At 44.8% G+C, this 17,115-nt stretch overlaps 1 protein-coding gene across 4 annotated transcripts in view; it reads left to right on the top strand.

Moving 5' to 3' along the window:
• TMEM117 (transmembrane protein 117) overlaps positions 1–17,115 on the top strand; it is a 464,204-nt gene that overhangs the window by 182,397 nt on the left and 264,692 nt on the right. Inside the window, exon 1 of one of the 4 annotated variants that reach the window (XM_030548914.1) lies at positions 9,912–9,980. The exons of the other annotated variants lie outside the window; for them this stretch is intronic. Within the exon in view, the coding sequence (XP_030404774.1) occupies positions 9,916–9,980 (65 nt within the window). The 5' untranslated portion in view covers positions 9,912–9,915. Of the gene's footprint in view, positions 1–9,911; positions 9,981–17,115 lie in introns of those variants that run through there. 4 annotated transcript variants of the gene reach the window in all.

Here is a 17,115-nt window from a genome sequence, read left to right as displayed (position 1 = left end):
CCAAGGGGGCAGAACCAAGGCTCCTCGAAACCCCCGCCTGGTCCTAAGCTTCATTTTGAAGGTGCGCCCGAGGGCGCTGTAGCAGTTTCCCCTATGGATCCTTTCCCCCCGTTTTCAAACCGCCTTTCGTTTTTCCTCCCGGCGTGGTCCCAAATAACATCGGACCGCTGGGTCTTAAACCTGGTGCAGACGGGATACCGCCTGCAGTTTGTTTCGTTTCCTCCTTCCCGCCCTCCTTCCTCGTCCCTCTTCAGGGACCCCTCTCACGAGCAATTCCTTCGACAGGAGGTGCAGACGCTCCTCAGCAAAGGAGCCATAGAGGCGGTTCCGGAAAACGGAGAAAGGCAAGGGGTTTTATTCCCGCTACTTTCTGATCCCCAAGGCCAAGGGGGCCTCAGGCCTATCCTCGACCTGCGAGAACTCAACAAATACCTCGTGAAGTTGAAGTTCCGCATGGTATCCCTGGGGACCATTATTTCCATCCCTGGATCCGGGAGACTGGTACGCCGCCCTCGACATGCAGGACGCGTATTTTCATATTGCCATTTGGCCGCGCCACAGACGCTTTCTCCGCTTCGTTGTGGGGCTCTTCATTATCAGTTTGCAGTCCTCCCTTTCGGCCTGTCCACGGCCCCAAGGGTGTTTACAAAATGCATGGCAGTTGTCGTGGCGCATCTTCGACGCAACCGTGTCCACGTGTTCCCTTATCTGGACGACTGGTTGATTCGGGGCACGTCGGAGGCAGCAGGTCAGCAGCCATGTCCGCCTGATCACCGCCGTATTTGCAAGTCTGGGCCTCTTGATAAACACAGACAAATCCACTCTGAGGCCCACGCAAAAGGTGGAATTTATCGGGGCGGTCTTGGACGCCACGATGGGCAGGGCCTCGCTGCCTCTGCAACGGTTCCAGACCATGGCGGCGATCGTTCAGCGTTTGCGGTCAGCCCCGTTGGACGTCAGTAAGGACATGTCTAACCCTGTTAGGCCACATGGCAGCGTGCACTTTTGTGACCGGCTACGCTCGGCTCCACATGAGGCCTCTCCAGCTGTGGCTTATCAGCCGTTACAGGCCGCAAAGGCAACCTTTAGACATGTTAGTCACAATCCCCCAGAAGGTCTTGGACTCTCTCGGCTGGTGGTTGGACCAGTCCGTGTTATGTGCGGGTCTTCCCTTTCACCCCTCTCAGCCATCGGTATCCCTGACAACGGATGCCTCAGATCTGGGCTGGGGGGCCCACCTGGGGACCCTGCGGACACAGGGCCTGTGGTCCCAGGAGGAGGTGGGGCTCCACATCAACATACGGGAGTTGAGAGCGGTCCGCCTTGCTTGTCAAGCGTTTTGTCATCAGCTTCAGGGTCGTTGTGTCGCCGTGTTTACGGACAACACGACGACGATGTACTATATCAACAAGCAGGGCGGCACCAGGTCCTCCTCCCTGTGCCACGAGGCGATACGTCTCTGGGACTTTTGCGTAGCCCACTCCGTTCACCTCAGGGCTTCCTTCCTCCCTGGAGTACGGAACACTCTGGCAGATCGACTGAGCAGATCCTTCCTGTCGCACGAGTGGTCCCTTCGCCCGGATGTCGCTCTCTCCATTTTCCGGAGGTGGGGTTATCCCCGGGTGGACCTCTTTGCGTCCAAGGGGAACAGGAAGTGCCCAGCGTTCTGCTCCTTTCAGGGCAGGGAACCGGGGTCGATAGGGGACGCCTTCCTCATCCGGTGGTCGACCCACCTGTACTATGCATTTCCCCCGTTCCCTCTAGTCCACAAGGTCCTCCTGAAGGTGCGCAGGGACAGGGCGCTCGTGATCATGGTAGCCCCGGCGTGGCCCAGGCAGCACTGGTACACCATGCTGCTGGACTTGGCCATAGCCGACCCAGTTCCCCTGCCCCTTCATCCGGACCTGATTACCCAGGACCACGGGACCCTTTGTCACCCAGACCTGCAGTCGCTGCACCTAGCGGCGTGGCTCCTGCGTGGCTGACTGGCTCAGAGCTGCGTTGCTCCACGCCTGTGAGAGAGGTGCTCTTGAGCAGCAGGAAACCGTCCACAAGAGCCACGTATTCAGCGAAATGGAAGCGCTTCTCCTGTTGGTGCGTAGAGAGAAATCTCCGCCCTATGGAAGTTTCGGTTTCCGAAATATTAGACTACGTTTTGTCCCTCAAAGGGCAAGGTCTGGCCTTATCGTCGTTGCGAGTCCACCTAGCTGCTATCTCCACCTTTCACCCGGGTGCGGACGGTCGCTCCGTTTTTTCTCACCCGACGGTGTCGAGATTCCTTAAAGGGCTGGAACGTTTATTCCCTAACGTCCGTCCCCCTGCTCCCACCTGGGATCTTAACCTGGTGTTGTCCCGACTCATGGGGCCCCCCTTTGAGCCGTTAGCTACTTGCTCCCTGCTCTACCTCTCTTGGAAAACTGCCTTTCTAGTGGCTGTCACCTCAGCTAGACGGGTGTCGGAGCTCCGAGCTCTTGTGGTAGACCCCCCATATACGGTCTTCCACAAGGACAAGGTGCAGCTGAGACCACACCCTGCTTTTCTGCCCAAGGTGGTCTCAGCCTTCCATGTCAACCAAGAGATTTTCCTTCCGGTTTTTTTTCCCAAAACCTCACTCCTCAGGCAGGGAGCAGCAGCTCCACTCGCTGGATGTCCGTAGGCTCTCGCGTTCTACATAGACAGGACTAAGCCCTTCCGAAAATCCCCCCAGCTTTTCGTGGCGGTAGCAGATCGTATGAAAGGTCTTCCTATCTCCTCCCAGAGGATATCCTCTTGGGTTACGTCCTGTATCAGGACTTGTTATGACTTGGCCCATGTCCCTGCGGGCCGTGTGACTGCGCATTCTACCAGGGCGCAGGCGTCGTCGCTGGCTTTCCTAGCCCGTGTGCCCATCCAGGAAATCTGTCGGGCAGCGACCTGGTCATCGGTCCACACCTTTGCTTCCCACTACGCCCTGGTCCAGCAGTCGAGGGAGGATGCGGCCTTCGGAACTGCGGTGCTCCGGGCCGCGACTTCTCACTCCGACCCCACCGCCTAGGTATGGCTTGGGAGTCACCTAACTGGAATGGATGTGAGCAATCACTCGAAGAAGAAAAGACGGTTACTCACCTTTGTAACTGTTGTTCTTCGAGATGTGTTGCTCACATCCATTCCACACCCGCCCTCCTTCCCCACTGTCGGAGTAGCCGGCAAGAAGGAACTGAGGAGCGGGCGGGCCGGCAGGGGTATATATAGAGCGCCATGGCGGCGCCACTCTAGGGGGCGACCTGCCGGCCCACTGGAGTTGCTAGGGTAAAAAAGTTTCCGACGAACGTGCACGCGCGGCGCGCACACCTAACTGGAATGGATGTGAGCAACACATCTCGAAGAACAACAGTTACAAAGGTGAGTAACCGTCTTTTCATCAATGCAGTAACAAATGTGAACTTCTGATATACTGTGATGGGGCATCTGCCCCATACTGGTGGAGACAAGGTTAAAAGCAGCCCTACGGAGGCTGCGCAGCAGGGAGCCAATCAGAGAGGGACTGCAATGAGCAGCCAATCAGGGCCGAACAGGCCCATATGTAAAGAGAGCAGCAGGGCAGAGGGGGTAGTTCCCTCCTGGGATCCCTGGGAGAAGGGATTAGGTCCCTGAAGGGCTGAGGGAAATGCCAGCACCCTGGACAGAGCAGAGCAGAGCAGAACAGAGCTGGGCTGGGCTGGGCTGGGCTTGGTCAGGGGAGTGAGCAAAAGCTCCAGCCTGACTGGCTGACAGACTGAAGCCCTGATACAGGGGCAGAGAAGCTGCTAGAGCTATGGGGAAGTGGCCCAGGGAAATAGATTGTGGGGGTTGAAGGAGATACAGCGCGTAGCTGCTGCATAGAGGGTCCCTGGGTTGGGATAATGGGTAGACTTATGTCTCTCCTTCCCACTTGCCATGGAGGGGAGTGGTCAGCGAAGGACTGCAGTTTGCCACTGAGCCAAGTGGCTAGAACCTTGGACTGCAGTTGGCCACGGAGGCGAGTGGCTGGACAGAGGACTGCTGTTCCCTCAGAAAGGGGTGGGGGAATAGAATGGGTATAGCTGAAGTGCTGTGTCCTGAAGAGGACACTGTGATCCTTGAGGTGATGTGGGTTTGGAGCAGAAGTGATGGCAGCGAGACACCACTGGAGGAGGGCACCGTGTGGAAAAATCTGAGCTAATTCCCAGAATGACCAGCAGGAGGCGCCACGGTGGTGAGAGCCACCCCATTACACTTACTTATAACAGTCTTGCCATGGAGTCAAACGTAGTCCCCTTAAACTCTCCAGTCTATCTTGCCACCTAAGTAACCTGGGTGTAGTGATAAATGGTCACTTATACCAGAAATCACAAAATATTCAGGTTGATTCCAGCTCCAAGAGACCAGTCACTTGCTCCAGATCAGTTAATATCTTAGATCTGGCAATAAACCCAATGCCTGTAGCCAATTCTGTAATAAAATATCTAAAGGTTTATTAAATAGGAAAAAGAAATAAGAGATTTATTTACATGATAAAACAAGCAAGCATATAACACAAATGAGTTGCAGTCTAAATCCTAAGAGTGACAGCATTGTGGTGATCTGTCAATTCAAAATGTCTTTCAGAGCAGATCCAGTAGAATGTGTTTACATGTGCAGGGGGTGGACTGGAGCACAGGCCAGCTTGATGACAGAAAGGGGAAGCTCATAGAGCATGCACAGAAGTTCTGTACTAGTGAATGGGCACAGCTGCTAGCGTGGAATGTGATCTTAGTTACTTTTAAAAAGAATGTCTTTATGATACTTTGAGTTCACATACAACTGCACTTATTTGGTGCCCAGGATTTCCCTCCATCTCTTGTGAACTTTTTTCCTAAGGTTCTTTGAAACTGTTCAGTCATAAGTGAAATTACCTTGCTCTGCTCTTGCTGAGGGTATTCATTGTTCAATATTTGATTTTTTTCTTGCCCGCTAGTGCACAGTAGATCTCTCCTGTTTGTTCTTTAGTCAATAAATAAAAGTGGCGTTTACCAAACAAGCTGAGAATTCATCATTTTTCACTTTCCAGAGAGCATTCAAACATATTGCTGAAGAACTGTTCATTGGTTTTCAAAACATTGCTTGCCAAGATGTGAGCTTCTGTAGACCAGAAAAGCTCTTTAAGCTCAAAAGCTTGTCTCTTTCACCAACAGGATTTGGTCCAATAAAAGATATTACCTCACCTACCTTGTCTCTCTAATATCAGGTATGCAGACACTGGCAAATAATAGTTTTAATAAAAAATTGTCATTTTTTCATAGATGAGGGATAACATAAAAGATTCAACTTTGGAAGAAGTTTTTTCTTTAAAAGAAACATTGTTGCCAGCAAAGTCAGCAGCAGGTGGGTCAGCAGGTTTGTGGATGGAGCGTACTTTAAAAGACCACTACATTATGTTAACAAGTTTCAAAACCTTTGAAAGGGTCTTCTGGTGATTAACAGTGTCTGTCTGATTTTTGGCTGGTGTAGGATGTTTTGAATGGACTGCAGTGCTTTAGTTTGAGGATTTAGTATGGAGATGGGCTAGGATAACTCTTACGTTGGTGCCCAGTCTATAAATCAATATAAACAAAAGGTCCATTAAAAATCTGAATACAGTTTTTGGGTACTTTCAGGTCAGAGTATTAGACATGTGTTGGCTTGTCAAATGTAATGACATAATAAAGGAAGATGCTTTCTAAGAGTTGACATTAATATCACATATGTATAAAGTCATATGGAACATATATCAGAATGTACTTTAAATCATTCTCCCTGTGCTACCCTCTCAAACAAAAGGGAAAGGTTGGGCAGAAAAAGCTTTGAGGTCACAATGTTTCTGGCAAATCATCCCATCAAAAGTTTCCTTCCATATGTAGTAGGCAGATGGTGTAGTCAGATGTTGGCTGTGTGTGTGTTTTCTCTATGTACTGCACTGGCTCTGGCCAGATAACCTGTATGGCAGGTTCTGATCGAACTGCCCAATAACCACAGACCCGTTCAGTAGCAAAGGCACTTGGCCAGGTTCATTGTTAACGAGGCACAGTCCTATTATCTCATAGACTCTACAGGACCACTAACACATGTATGCCTGTCACAATGGATGAGCTCAGTCAGTGGAAGGACTTTCTTCTGCCCCCTAGGTCAGCCAGACTTCATTTCATACATCAGTACAAACAAGTTACTTATTGCCCCTCTGACACGGTCAGTCACCACCCTCTCACGTGGTTAGTTACCACCCATTACCTTGTGCTTGTTGGTTTGATCAAAACATCTCTATTCATCACACTGTCATCCTGACCTTATCTCTAAGAGGGGGTCACTATATTCCTGTATCATTCTCGGGGAGTGTCTCTATCATACTTGGTATTGGGGTTTTCTGGTCCCATCCTTCTGGAATGTGTCTGCGTGAGTGTCCTGTGCCTAGCTTTTGTCAGGAATGAGTGTGTTTATGCAATACCAGCCCTATTCTTGCCAGGTTCTGTGAGCCTGCATGCAGGCAGAGCCTGACTTCTGCTCACAATCTGTCTTGCTAACTTTGCTTTATATTAGCAAAGTTTGACCACTACTTTAGTTTAGGCCTGTGATACAAAGGCTTATGTTTCAGGCTCTCTTTCTCCTACAGATGGCATGATGACCTTCCAAATCTAAGAATACCCTAATATCTGAAGAGAAATCTAGCACATTTGGGCATTCACAGGAGGCCAGTGAACTCATATCAAGGGTATGATGCTCCCCAATCCATCCTGCATTAGCCAAATCCCTTCCTGCTTTTGAGAGAATCCTTGTGAATTTTCAGGAAAGAGTGACTCATCAACCACAACCAACCATCCCCTCAGACAAGCAAACCAAGATCCTTCAGTGGGCAGATTGGCTGGAAACTGTGCAGTTGAGGATCTGGCCCTCTGACTTTAAGTTTGTACAGTTTCCAAATCCCAACATGGAAAAGCATGCAAATGGTAGCACATGGCCCCATGTGTATTGCTAGATATTAAGTTATGGATTCATAACAAACATAAGAACAGCCATACTGGGTCAGACCCCAATAGTCCATCTAGCCCAGTATCCTGTTTTTTGACAGTGGCCAATGCCAGGTTACTTGTGGAGGAATTCTGTGCCACTGGACATGCACAGAATTTGTGTTCCCCACAGATTTATTTGCTTCCCCGCCAAAAATGGCTCTCTGACAGAGAAGCGAAGGGAAGCCACAAGAGTGGTCATGTGACCCTCTCCTGCAGTATGTTTTGGATGCTTAGGGCCGCCAGTAGAGAGGTAAATCACTGTAGGATGGGGGCAAGACTGGGGAAGACCTGGGTGGTGGCTCCTACCCTGCACTCGGCTCAGCTGCTAGTCCTGGCTGGGGCGGGGAGAACGGGACATCCTCTTCCCCTTCGTGGCATCCAGAGCTGAGTCAGATCCACTCCCAGCTGTCTCCCCCAGCTGCAGGAAGCTCTGCAAACTCCCCCCTTGCAATTCCTGCACCCATCGCTCCTTAGCTGCAGGAGGAGGGATCCCTGTACAGGGAGCTGCTCCCCCATCTGCAACCCCCATGCATCTAGACTCCTTCATACCCAGACCCTCCCACCAAGCCTCACCCCCCGCTGCACTCAGAAATCCCCTGCACCTGGACCACCTCAATGAGCTACTATCAAGCTCACTACTTCCATTTCAAAAGTTACTAATAAAATATTCATTAAAAGAGAGAATGTTCTATGTTCTCATGATGCTGTTAAAACATGAGGGGGTGTGTAATGCAAAACACAACAGAATGTAGCAAAGAACATGGGAGTGAGTGAGATTATTATAAAATATGTAACTGAGTTGGAAAAGTGAATTATGAATAATGAATAAAAGAAAGATCTGGTAATGCCACATAAATATTCTTACAGTTTGTACTAGCAAGCTTTTCATCTGGGCTCTCTCAACAACATTTACCACCAAGTTGTTATGAACACTTCTCTCCCCCTGCCTTGTTTCCTTCAGCTGATAATGCGGATCAGAGAAAGCAGATGTACAGTACAGACATGAGATGATGGGAATGTAAAGTGAGGTTTTGAAAAGTCTGTTGTAGTGCATTTAGATAACATTGTGAATTCAAAGGAATCCTTGTATTTTCACTGTTGTATATCAGAGGTACCCCTCCTATCCAAATCCCTCCTTTTTTTTAACAAGCTTGTATGAAAGAGGAAAGGCCTATTTATAGCAAAAGTCTACTTTTTTATTATTCATTTGTTGACTTATATAGCACTTTTGACAGCTCTGACTAGGTGTTTTCCATCAAATATTATTATTTTTTTCCTAGTGTCCTAAAATAATGGCTCAATGAGCCATCAGTAACCTGCCCCGAAGATGTAACCTGTCATTCATGCAAATAAAAAAGAAACTTAATGTTCACTCAAAAGCCTGACAGAACATAAATCTTGTTTTCTCTCTAATATATAAATATACACACACAAACAACAAAATCCTATAGACATTTAAAAACCGTAACTAGTTACACATATGCCTCCAAACATCTCATTTACATCTTGTTTGCGACCAAATGTACACGTGCTGTTGTTTCTATTTTATAAATCATGTATGAAACATAACATCATTTTTATTGCATGTCATTGTGCAGATATATGGTATAATTTTCATTTTTGTCAGCAGAGAACTAAATGACAGCCAAGTGCCTGAAATGTGTATAAAGTAACATCTTGTTATGGTCTGCGGGTCCCATGTGAGAACTTGCAATGCACTCATTAAAATTACAGCAGCAGAAAAGCCAAAATAAATTGCCACCAAGCATTTGACTGTGACACTTATGTGTGTTTTCTCTTGACGTGTCAGTAGACATGTCACTGTAAATTATCCATGAAGATCACAGTGACATCATTATGGACTTCAGTTAGTGGTCCAGCTTTCTACTTAGCTACATAGTCATAGTCTAAATAAGAGGGGATTGAGTGAGACTAGCACAGGAGTAGTTATATGGCTGTGATATGACAAATTTGAGACACTTACAGTACTGAGAGTCTCCAGGGATGTGCAAAGGGAAAAAATAGGGCAGGGGGTGTCATTCTAATTATACTCAAATAATGCAAATGTAAATTTCAACTCAAACAAGTATTAAATTAAAAAACAAATAATTGCAACAATGCAGATCAAGGTTAAAAGGAATATTTTACTGATTGTGTTTCAATTATTCCAGAAAGTAGGTATTTTAAATCTGTGTTTAATTTTTTTTAATGTATAATGTTTGGAAATTGTGGGGGTGTGGTCTGATTTCTATTTGTTGTGGTAATTCCCAATCTTATGCTTCTATATGATAAACTTTAAGGCCAGAAAGGACCATTAGGATCATCTAGTCTGACCGCTTACATCACATCGGCCATAGAATTTTACCTAGTAATTTCTGCATCCAGTGCATAACTTCTGGTGGAGCAATAGCATATCCTTTAGGTCATGGAGAATTCACCACATTCCACTGGTTAATTATCTTCACTGTTAAACATTTGTGCTGATTTCCACTTTGAATTTCTTTAGTTTCAACTTTCAGCCACTGAATCTTGTTATGCCTTTGTCTGCTAGATTAAAGAGCCCTCCACTATAAGAAATCTCCCTATGCAGGTACTTAAAGACTGTGATCAAGTAATCTCTTAACCTGCTCTTTCATAAGATAAATAGATGCAGATTCTTAATTCTGTCGAAGTATGGCAATTTTCCAGACTCTTGTCATTCTTGTATCACTTTTCTGAATACTTTCCAATTTTTCAACATCTTTTTTTTTTTATAAAGTCTGAACACCAGAACTGGGCACAATATTCCAGCAACCATCAGAGATAATACCAACTGCCTAGTCCTACTTAATATTTCCTTGTTTATACAGTCAGGGATTGTGTTGCCTTTTTAGGTACAGCATCACACTGGGAGCTCATGTTCAGCTGGATGGCCACAAGGATCCCCAAGTCACTGCTTTCCTGGTGGAAGTCCTCCACCCTGTAAGTGTGACCTACATTCTTTATTCCTAAATTATTGATTTGTATTTGGCTCTATTCAAATGTTGTTTGAATGAGTCTGATTTACCAGATTACTCTGTATTGCTGAACTATCTGTCACTACCACCATCTATTCCTGTGTCATCTGCAAACTTTACCAGCAATAATTTTGTATTTTCCCCCAGATCATTGATTAAGATTTTTGAATAGCAGTGGACCAAGAATACACTCCTTCTGGACCCCACTACAAACCACGCCCCCCTTCAGTGACATTTACCCATTAACAATTATTTTGAGATCTGTCAGGTAGTCAGTTCTTAATCCATTTAATATTTAACTAAGATTGTATCTTATAACAAGGAGTTTTCACTGACTAATATTTAAATCTTAGTTGCTGAAGTAGTTATTCTCTCAGATTTACCCTAAGGCTGTTGTTTAGTCATGTGAGTTAACTGCAATTAATCTAAAAAAAAATTGCAATTAAAAAAATTAATGACAAGTAATCACAGTTTTAATCACACTGTTAAACAATAGAATACCAATTGAAATTTATTAAATATTTTTGGATTTTTTTCAAATATATTGATTTCATTTACAACACAGAATACAAAGTGTACACTGCTCACTTAATATTATTACTTTTGATTACAAATATTTGCGCTGTAAAAATGAGAAACAAAAGAAACAGTATTTTTCAATTCAGCTCATACAAGTACAGTAGTGCAATCTCTTTATCATGAAAGTGCAACTTACAAATGTAGATTTTGTTTTGTTTTGTTATATAACTGCACTCAAAACCAAAACAAGGCAAAACTTTAGAGCTGTTCAGTCCTACTTCTCATTCAGCCAATCGCTAAGACAAACAAGTTTGTTTACATTTACAGGAGATTATGCTGCCCACTTCTTATTTACAATGTCACCAGAAAGTGAGAACAGGCATTCACAATGGACTTTCATAGCTGGCAGTACAAAGTGTCTATGTGCCAGATATTCTAAACATTGTATGCCACTTCATGCTTCAGCCACCATTCCAGAGGACATGCTTCCATGCTGATGATGCTCATTAAAAAAATAATGCATTAATTAAATTGTGACTGACCTTCATGGGGGAGAATTGTATGTCTCCAGCTCTATTTTCCCCTCCTTCTACCATTTAAAAGAATCGTTATTGAGGTTGCAGGAAAAAATCCCAATGTGTAGAAAGAATAGTAAATATGGCAGGCGACCAGCTTGGCTTAACAGTGAAATCCTTGCTGATCTTAAACGCAAAAAAGAAGCTTACAAGAAGTGGAAGACTGGACAAATGACCAGGGAGGAGTATAAAAATATTGCTCAGGCATGCAGGAGTGAAATCAGGAAGGCCAAATCACACTTGGAGTTGCAGCTAGCAAGAGATGTTAAGAGTAACAAGAAATGTTTCTTCAGCTATGTTAGCAACAAGAAGAAAGTCAAGGAAAGTGTGCCCCCCCTTACTGAATGAGGGAGGCAACCTAGTGACAGAGGATGTGGAAAAAGCTAATGTACTCAATGCTTTTTTTGCCTCTGTCTTCACAAACAAGGTCAACTCCCAGACTGCTGCATTGGGCAGCACAGTATGGGGGGGAGGTGACCAGCCCTCTGTGGAGAAAGTAGTGGTTCGGGACTGTTTAGAAAAACTGGGTGAGCACAAGTCCATGGGGCCGGATGCGCTGCATCTGAGGGTGCTAAAGAAGTTGGCGGATGTGATTGCAGAGCCATTGACCATTATCTTTGAAAACTCATGGTGATCGGGGGAGGTCCCGGCTGACTGGAAAAAGTCTAACATAGTGTCCATCTTTAAAAAAGGGAAGAAGGAGGATCTGGGGAACTACAGGCCAGTCAGCCTCAACTCAGTCCCTGGAAAAATCATGGAGCAGGTCCTCAAGGAATCAATTCTGAAGCACTTAAAGGAGAGGAAAGTGATCAGGAACAGTCAGCATGGATTCACCAAGGGCAAGTCATGCCTGACTAACCTAACTGCCTTCTATGATGAGATAACTGGCTCTGTGGATGAGGGGAAAGCAGTGGATGTGTTATTCTTTGACTTTAGCAAAGCTTTTCATATGGTCTCCCACAGTATTCTTGCCAGCAAGTTAAAGAAGTATGGGATGGATGAATGGACTATAAGGTGGATAGAAAGCTGGCTAGATTATCAGGCTCAATGGGTAGTGATCAACGGCTCCATGTCTATTTGGCAGCCGGTATCAAGCGGAGTGCCCCAAGGGTCAGTCATGGGGCTGGTTTTGTTCAATATCTTCATTAATGATCTGGAGGATGGCATGGACTGCACTCTCAGCAAGTTTGCAGATGACACTAAACTGAGAGGAGTGGTAGATACGCTGGAGGGTAGGGATAGGATACAGAGGGACCTAGACAAATTAGAGAATTGGGCCAAAAGAAACCTGATGAGGTTCAACAAGGAAAAGTGCAGAGTCCTGCACTTAGGATAGAAGAATCCCGTTCACTGTTACAGGCTAGGGACCGAATGGCTAGAAAGCAGTTCTGCAAAAAAGGACCTACTGGTTGCAGTGGATGAGAAGCTGGATATGAGTCAACAGTGTGCTCTTGTTGCCAAGAAGACTAATGGCATTTTGGGCTGTATAAGTAGGGGCATTGCCATCAGATCGAGGGACGTGATCATTCCCCTCTCTTTGACATTGGTGAGGCCTCATCTGGAGTACTGTGTCCAGTTTTGGGCCCCACACTACAAGAAGGGTGTGGAAAAATTGGAAAGGGTCTAGCAGAGGGCAACAAAAATGATCGGGGGTCTGGAGCACACGACTTATGATGAGAAGTTAAGGGAACTGGGATTGTTTAGTCTGCAGAAGAGAAGAATGAGGGGGGATTTGACAACTGCTTTCAACTACCTGAAAGGGGGTTCCAAAGGGGATGGACCTAGACTGTTCTCAGTGGTACCTGATGACAGAACAAGGAGTAATGGTCTGAAGTTGCAGTGGGGGAGGTTTAGGTTAGATATTAGGAAAAACTTTTTCACTAGGAGAGTGATGAAGCACTGGAATGGGTTACCTAGGGAGGTGGTGGAATCTCCTTCTTTAGAGGTTTTTAAGGTCAGACTTGACAAAGCCCTGGCTGGGATGATTTAGTTGGGGATTCGTCCTGTTTGAGCAGGGGGTTGGACTAGATGACCTCCTGAGGTCCCTTCCAACCCTGACATTCTATGATTCTATGATATATTTCATGTTATAGTAATCTCGGATGATGACTCAGCATGTTATTCAGTTTAAAAACACTTTCACTGCAGATCTGACAAAACGCAATGAAAGTACCAATGAGATTTCTAAAGATAGCTACTGCACTCTTCCCAAGGTTTAAGAATCTGAAGTGCTTTCCAAAATCTGAGAGGAATGAAGTGTGACGCATGCTTTCAGAAGTCTTAAAAGAGCAACACTTCAAGGCAGAAACTATGGAACCCGAACAACTGAAAAGAAAATCAGCCACCTGCTGGTGGCATTTGACTCAAATGATGAACATGAACATGCGTCAGGCTCACTGCTTTGGATTGTTATCGAGCAGAACCCATCATCAGCATGGACACATGTCCTCTGGAATGGTGGTTGAAGCATGAAGGAACATATGAATCTTTAGCACATCTGGCATGTAAATATCTTGCAATGCCGGCTACAACAGTGCCATACAAACGCCTGTTCTCACTTTCAGGTGACATTGTGAACAAGAAGTGGGCAGCATTATCTCCTGCAAATGTAAACAAACTTGTTTGTCTGAGTGATTGGCTGACCAAGAAGTAAGACTGAATGAACTTGTAGGCTCTAAAGCTTTACATTGTTTTATTTTTTAACACAGTTATTTTTTGTACATAATTCTACATTTATAAGTTCAACTTTCATGGTAAAGAACTTGCACAACAGTATTTGTATGAAGTGAATTGAAAAATACTATTTCTCATTTTTATAGTGCAAATATTTGTAATAAAAAATAAAGTGAGCACTGTACACTTTATATTCTGTGTTGTAATTGAAATCAATATATTTGAAAACCTGGAAAACATCCAAAAATATTTAACAAATGGTATTCTATTATTGTTTAACAGTGCGATTTATCATTAATTGTGATTAATTTTCAAAATCATAATAGCCCTAATTTACACACTTTTTTGTTTTGAAGGGTAGTGTTCCACTGCTTTTACCCTCACGGTACCTTTTTGGAAGGTGGACTTCAATTGCTGGAGATCTCAATCCAGTTCCTGTTGGTGCTACTCACATACTTAAAGTTAAGCACGTATTCAAGTGACTTGAGGGATTGAGGCCAAACTTCTTGGAACTTTGAAGTATTGATCCCTCAATGAAAGACTCTGTATTCACATGCTCCTCTTAAGTATTTCCAAACAGGAATCCTCTCTTGTCTCATAAAAGAGCTGGTTTTCTTTTGTCTAAGGCAGATAAATCCTGTGTGCAGCATACTTTTAAAATGGCACAAACTAAATAAAGAGAGACTAGTGTTATAAAAAATGTTAGATTGAGACCCTTAGAAATGTGAAGTCTGTCCTTTCTGGCCATTGGAGTCAATGGAGCTATACTAATTTACACCAGCTGAACATCTGCCCCAGTGTATCTATGTAGTTTTGAGTTCACTGACCAGCTGGACATCCAGATGTTTTGAATATATCATCTAGAGAAAAGAGTTGTGACTGCTGGAGATATCCATTTCTAATATATGCTAATTTTTTCAATACTATTCTCTGTATTCTCTGATGAAGATGATACTTTACCAAACTACATAGCAGCAGATGAAACAAAAAATGTCCTGTCTTTCTAGACAGCAGTAATTAAAATATTCTCTTTTCAGAATCTGAACAGTATCCGCTGCTTGTTTAATATTCTCCTCTGTGTAGCATTTCTCTTTCTCCCTGAATCTGTTTCTTTTCTCTCTTCTCCTTTTCAAATTCAGAGACACTAACACACTACAAAGAATATTTCCCACTAGGAGCAGCTATTGCACTTGTTTTCAAACAAGTGTTTCAACTACTTGGAGATGTAGACACACAATGATCCCTTGTTAGTGATCAAATTTTGCAGGATGTGAGGACAGACTAACAGACAGTTAAGAGAATGTGCTGCTATTATGGTAGGAGAAAACTATTTTGGTAGTGCCACTTTCATTATGTGGAATGATGGTGGTTGTTGTAGACTACAGATATGAAATAGATATGCTAAACATTGTATGCCCCTTCATGCTTCAGCCACCATTCCAGAGGACATGCTTCCATGTGGATGATGCTCATTAAAAAAATAATGTGTTAATTAAATTGTGACTGACCTCCTTGGGGGAGAATTGTATGTCTCCAGCTCTATTTTCCCCACATTCTGCCATAAATTTCATGTTATAGTAGTCTCGAATGATGACTAAGCACATGTTGTTCAGTTTAAGAACCCTTTTAAAATATGTCAGAGGGATAAATACCAGGGAGGGAGAGGAATTGTTTAGCTCAGTACCAATGTGGACACAAGAACAAATGGATATAAACTGGCCATCAGGAAGTTTAGACTTGAAATTAGATGGAAGTTTCTAACCATCAGAGGAGCGAAGTTCTGGCTTCAAGACTAAGCTTGATAAGTTTATGGAGGGGATGGTATGATGGGATAGCCTAATTTTGGCAATTAATTGATCTTAGACTATTAACGGTAAATATGCCCAAAGGCCTGTGATGGGATGTTAGATTGGGTGGGATCTGAGTTATAATATAATATAGAGCTATACCTAGCTCATAGAGCTGGAAGGGACCCTGAAAGTTCATTGAGCGCAACCCTTGCCTTCACTAGCAGGACAAGTACTGATTTTGCCCCAGATCCCCCTAAGTGGCCCCCTCAAGCATTGAACTCACATAAGTTGGCATTGAGGTTTGTTGCATGGATTGGTTCCTGAGCTAGAGTTATTATGGTGTGGTGTGCAGTTACTGGTGAGAATATGTTTCAGGTTGGCATGGCACATCACACCATCCCGGGCACATCACACGATCCATTGTCTACAGCCAAGCACTGAGGTACAACCGCATCTGCTCTGACCCCTCAGATAGAGACCAACACCTACAAAATCTCCACCAAGCATTCTCAAAACTACAGTACCCACACGAGGAAATAAGGAAACAGATCAACAGAGCCAGACGTGTACCCAGAAGCCTCCTACTGCAAGACAAACCCAAGAGAGAAACCAACAGGACTCCACTGGCCATCACATACAGCCCCCAGCTAAAACCCCTCCAATGCATCATCAAGGATCTACAACCCATCCTGGACAATGATCCCACACTTTCACAGGCCTTGGGTGGCAGGCCAATCCTTGCCCACAGACAACCTGCCAACCTGAAACATATTCTCACCAGTAACTGCACACCACACCATAATAACTCTAGCTCAGGAACCAATCCATGCAACAAACCTCGATGCCAACTCTGCCCACATATCTACACCAGCGACACCATCACAGGACCTAACCAGATCAGCCACACCATCACTGGTTCATTCACCTGCACATCCACCAATGTAATATACGCCATCATATGCCAGCAATGCCCCTCTGCTATGTAATCGGCCAAACTGGACAGTCTCTACGGAAAAGGATAAATGGACACAAATCAGACATTAGGAATGGCAATATACAAAAACCTGTAGGAGAGCACTTCAGCCTCCCTGGCCACACTATAGCAGACCTTAAGGTGGCCATCCTGCAGCAAAAAAACTTCAGGACCAGACTTCAAAGAGAAACTGCTGAGCTTCAGTTCATCTGCAAATTTGACACCATCAGCTCAGGATTGAACAAAGACTGTGAATGGCTTGCCAATTACAGAACCAGTTTCTCCTCTCTTGGTTTTCACACCTCAACTGCTAGAACAGGGCCTCATCCCCCCTGATTGAACTGACCTCGTTATCTATAGCTTGCTTGCTAGCACACATATATATACCTGCCCCTGGATATTTCCATTACATGCATCTGAGGAAGTGGGTATTCACCCACGAAAGCTCATGCTCTAAAACGTCTGTTAGTCTTTAAGGTGCCACAGGATTCTTTGCTGCTTGACTAGAGGTGCTCTCTTGCATGACAATAATTGTTTATTAGCCCTGGACATAAAGGGCTTCCTCCTTCC

This window comes from Gopherus evgoodei, chromosome 1 (assembly GCF_007399415.2).
Source record: "Gopherus evgoodei ecotype Sinaloan lineage chromosome 1, rGopEvg1_v1.p, whole genome shotgun sequence".
Classification (NCBI taxonomy): Eukaryota; Metazoa; Chordata; order Testudines; family Testudinidae; genus Gopherus; species Gopherus evgoodei.
This window is presented reverse-complemented; position numbering and strand designations above follow the sequence as displayed.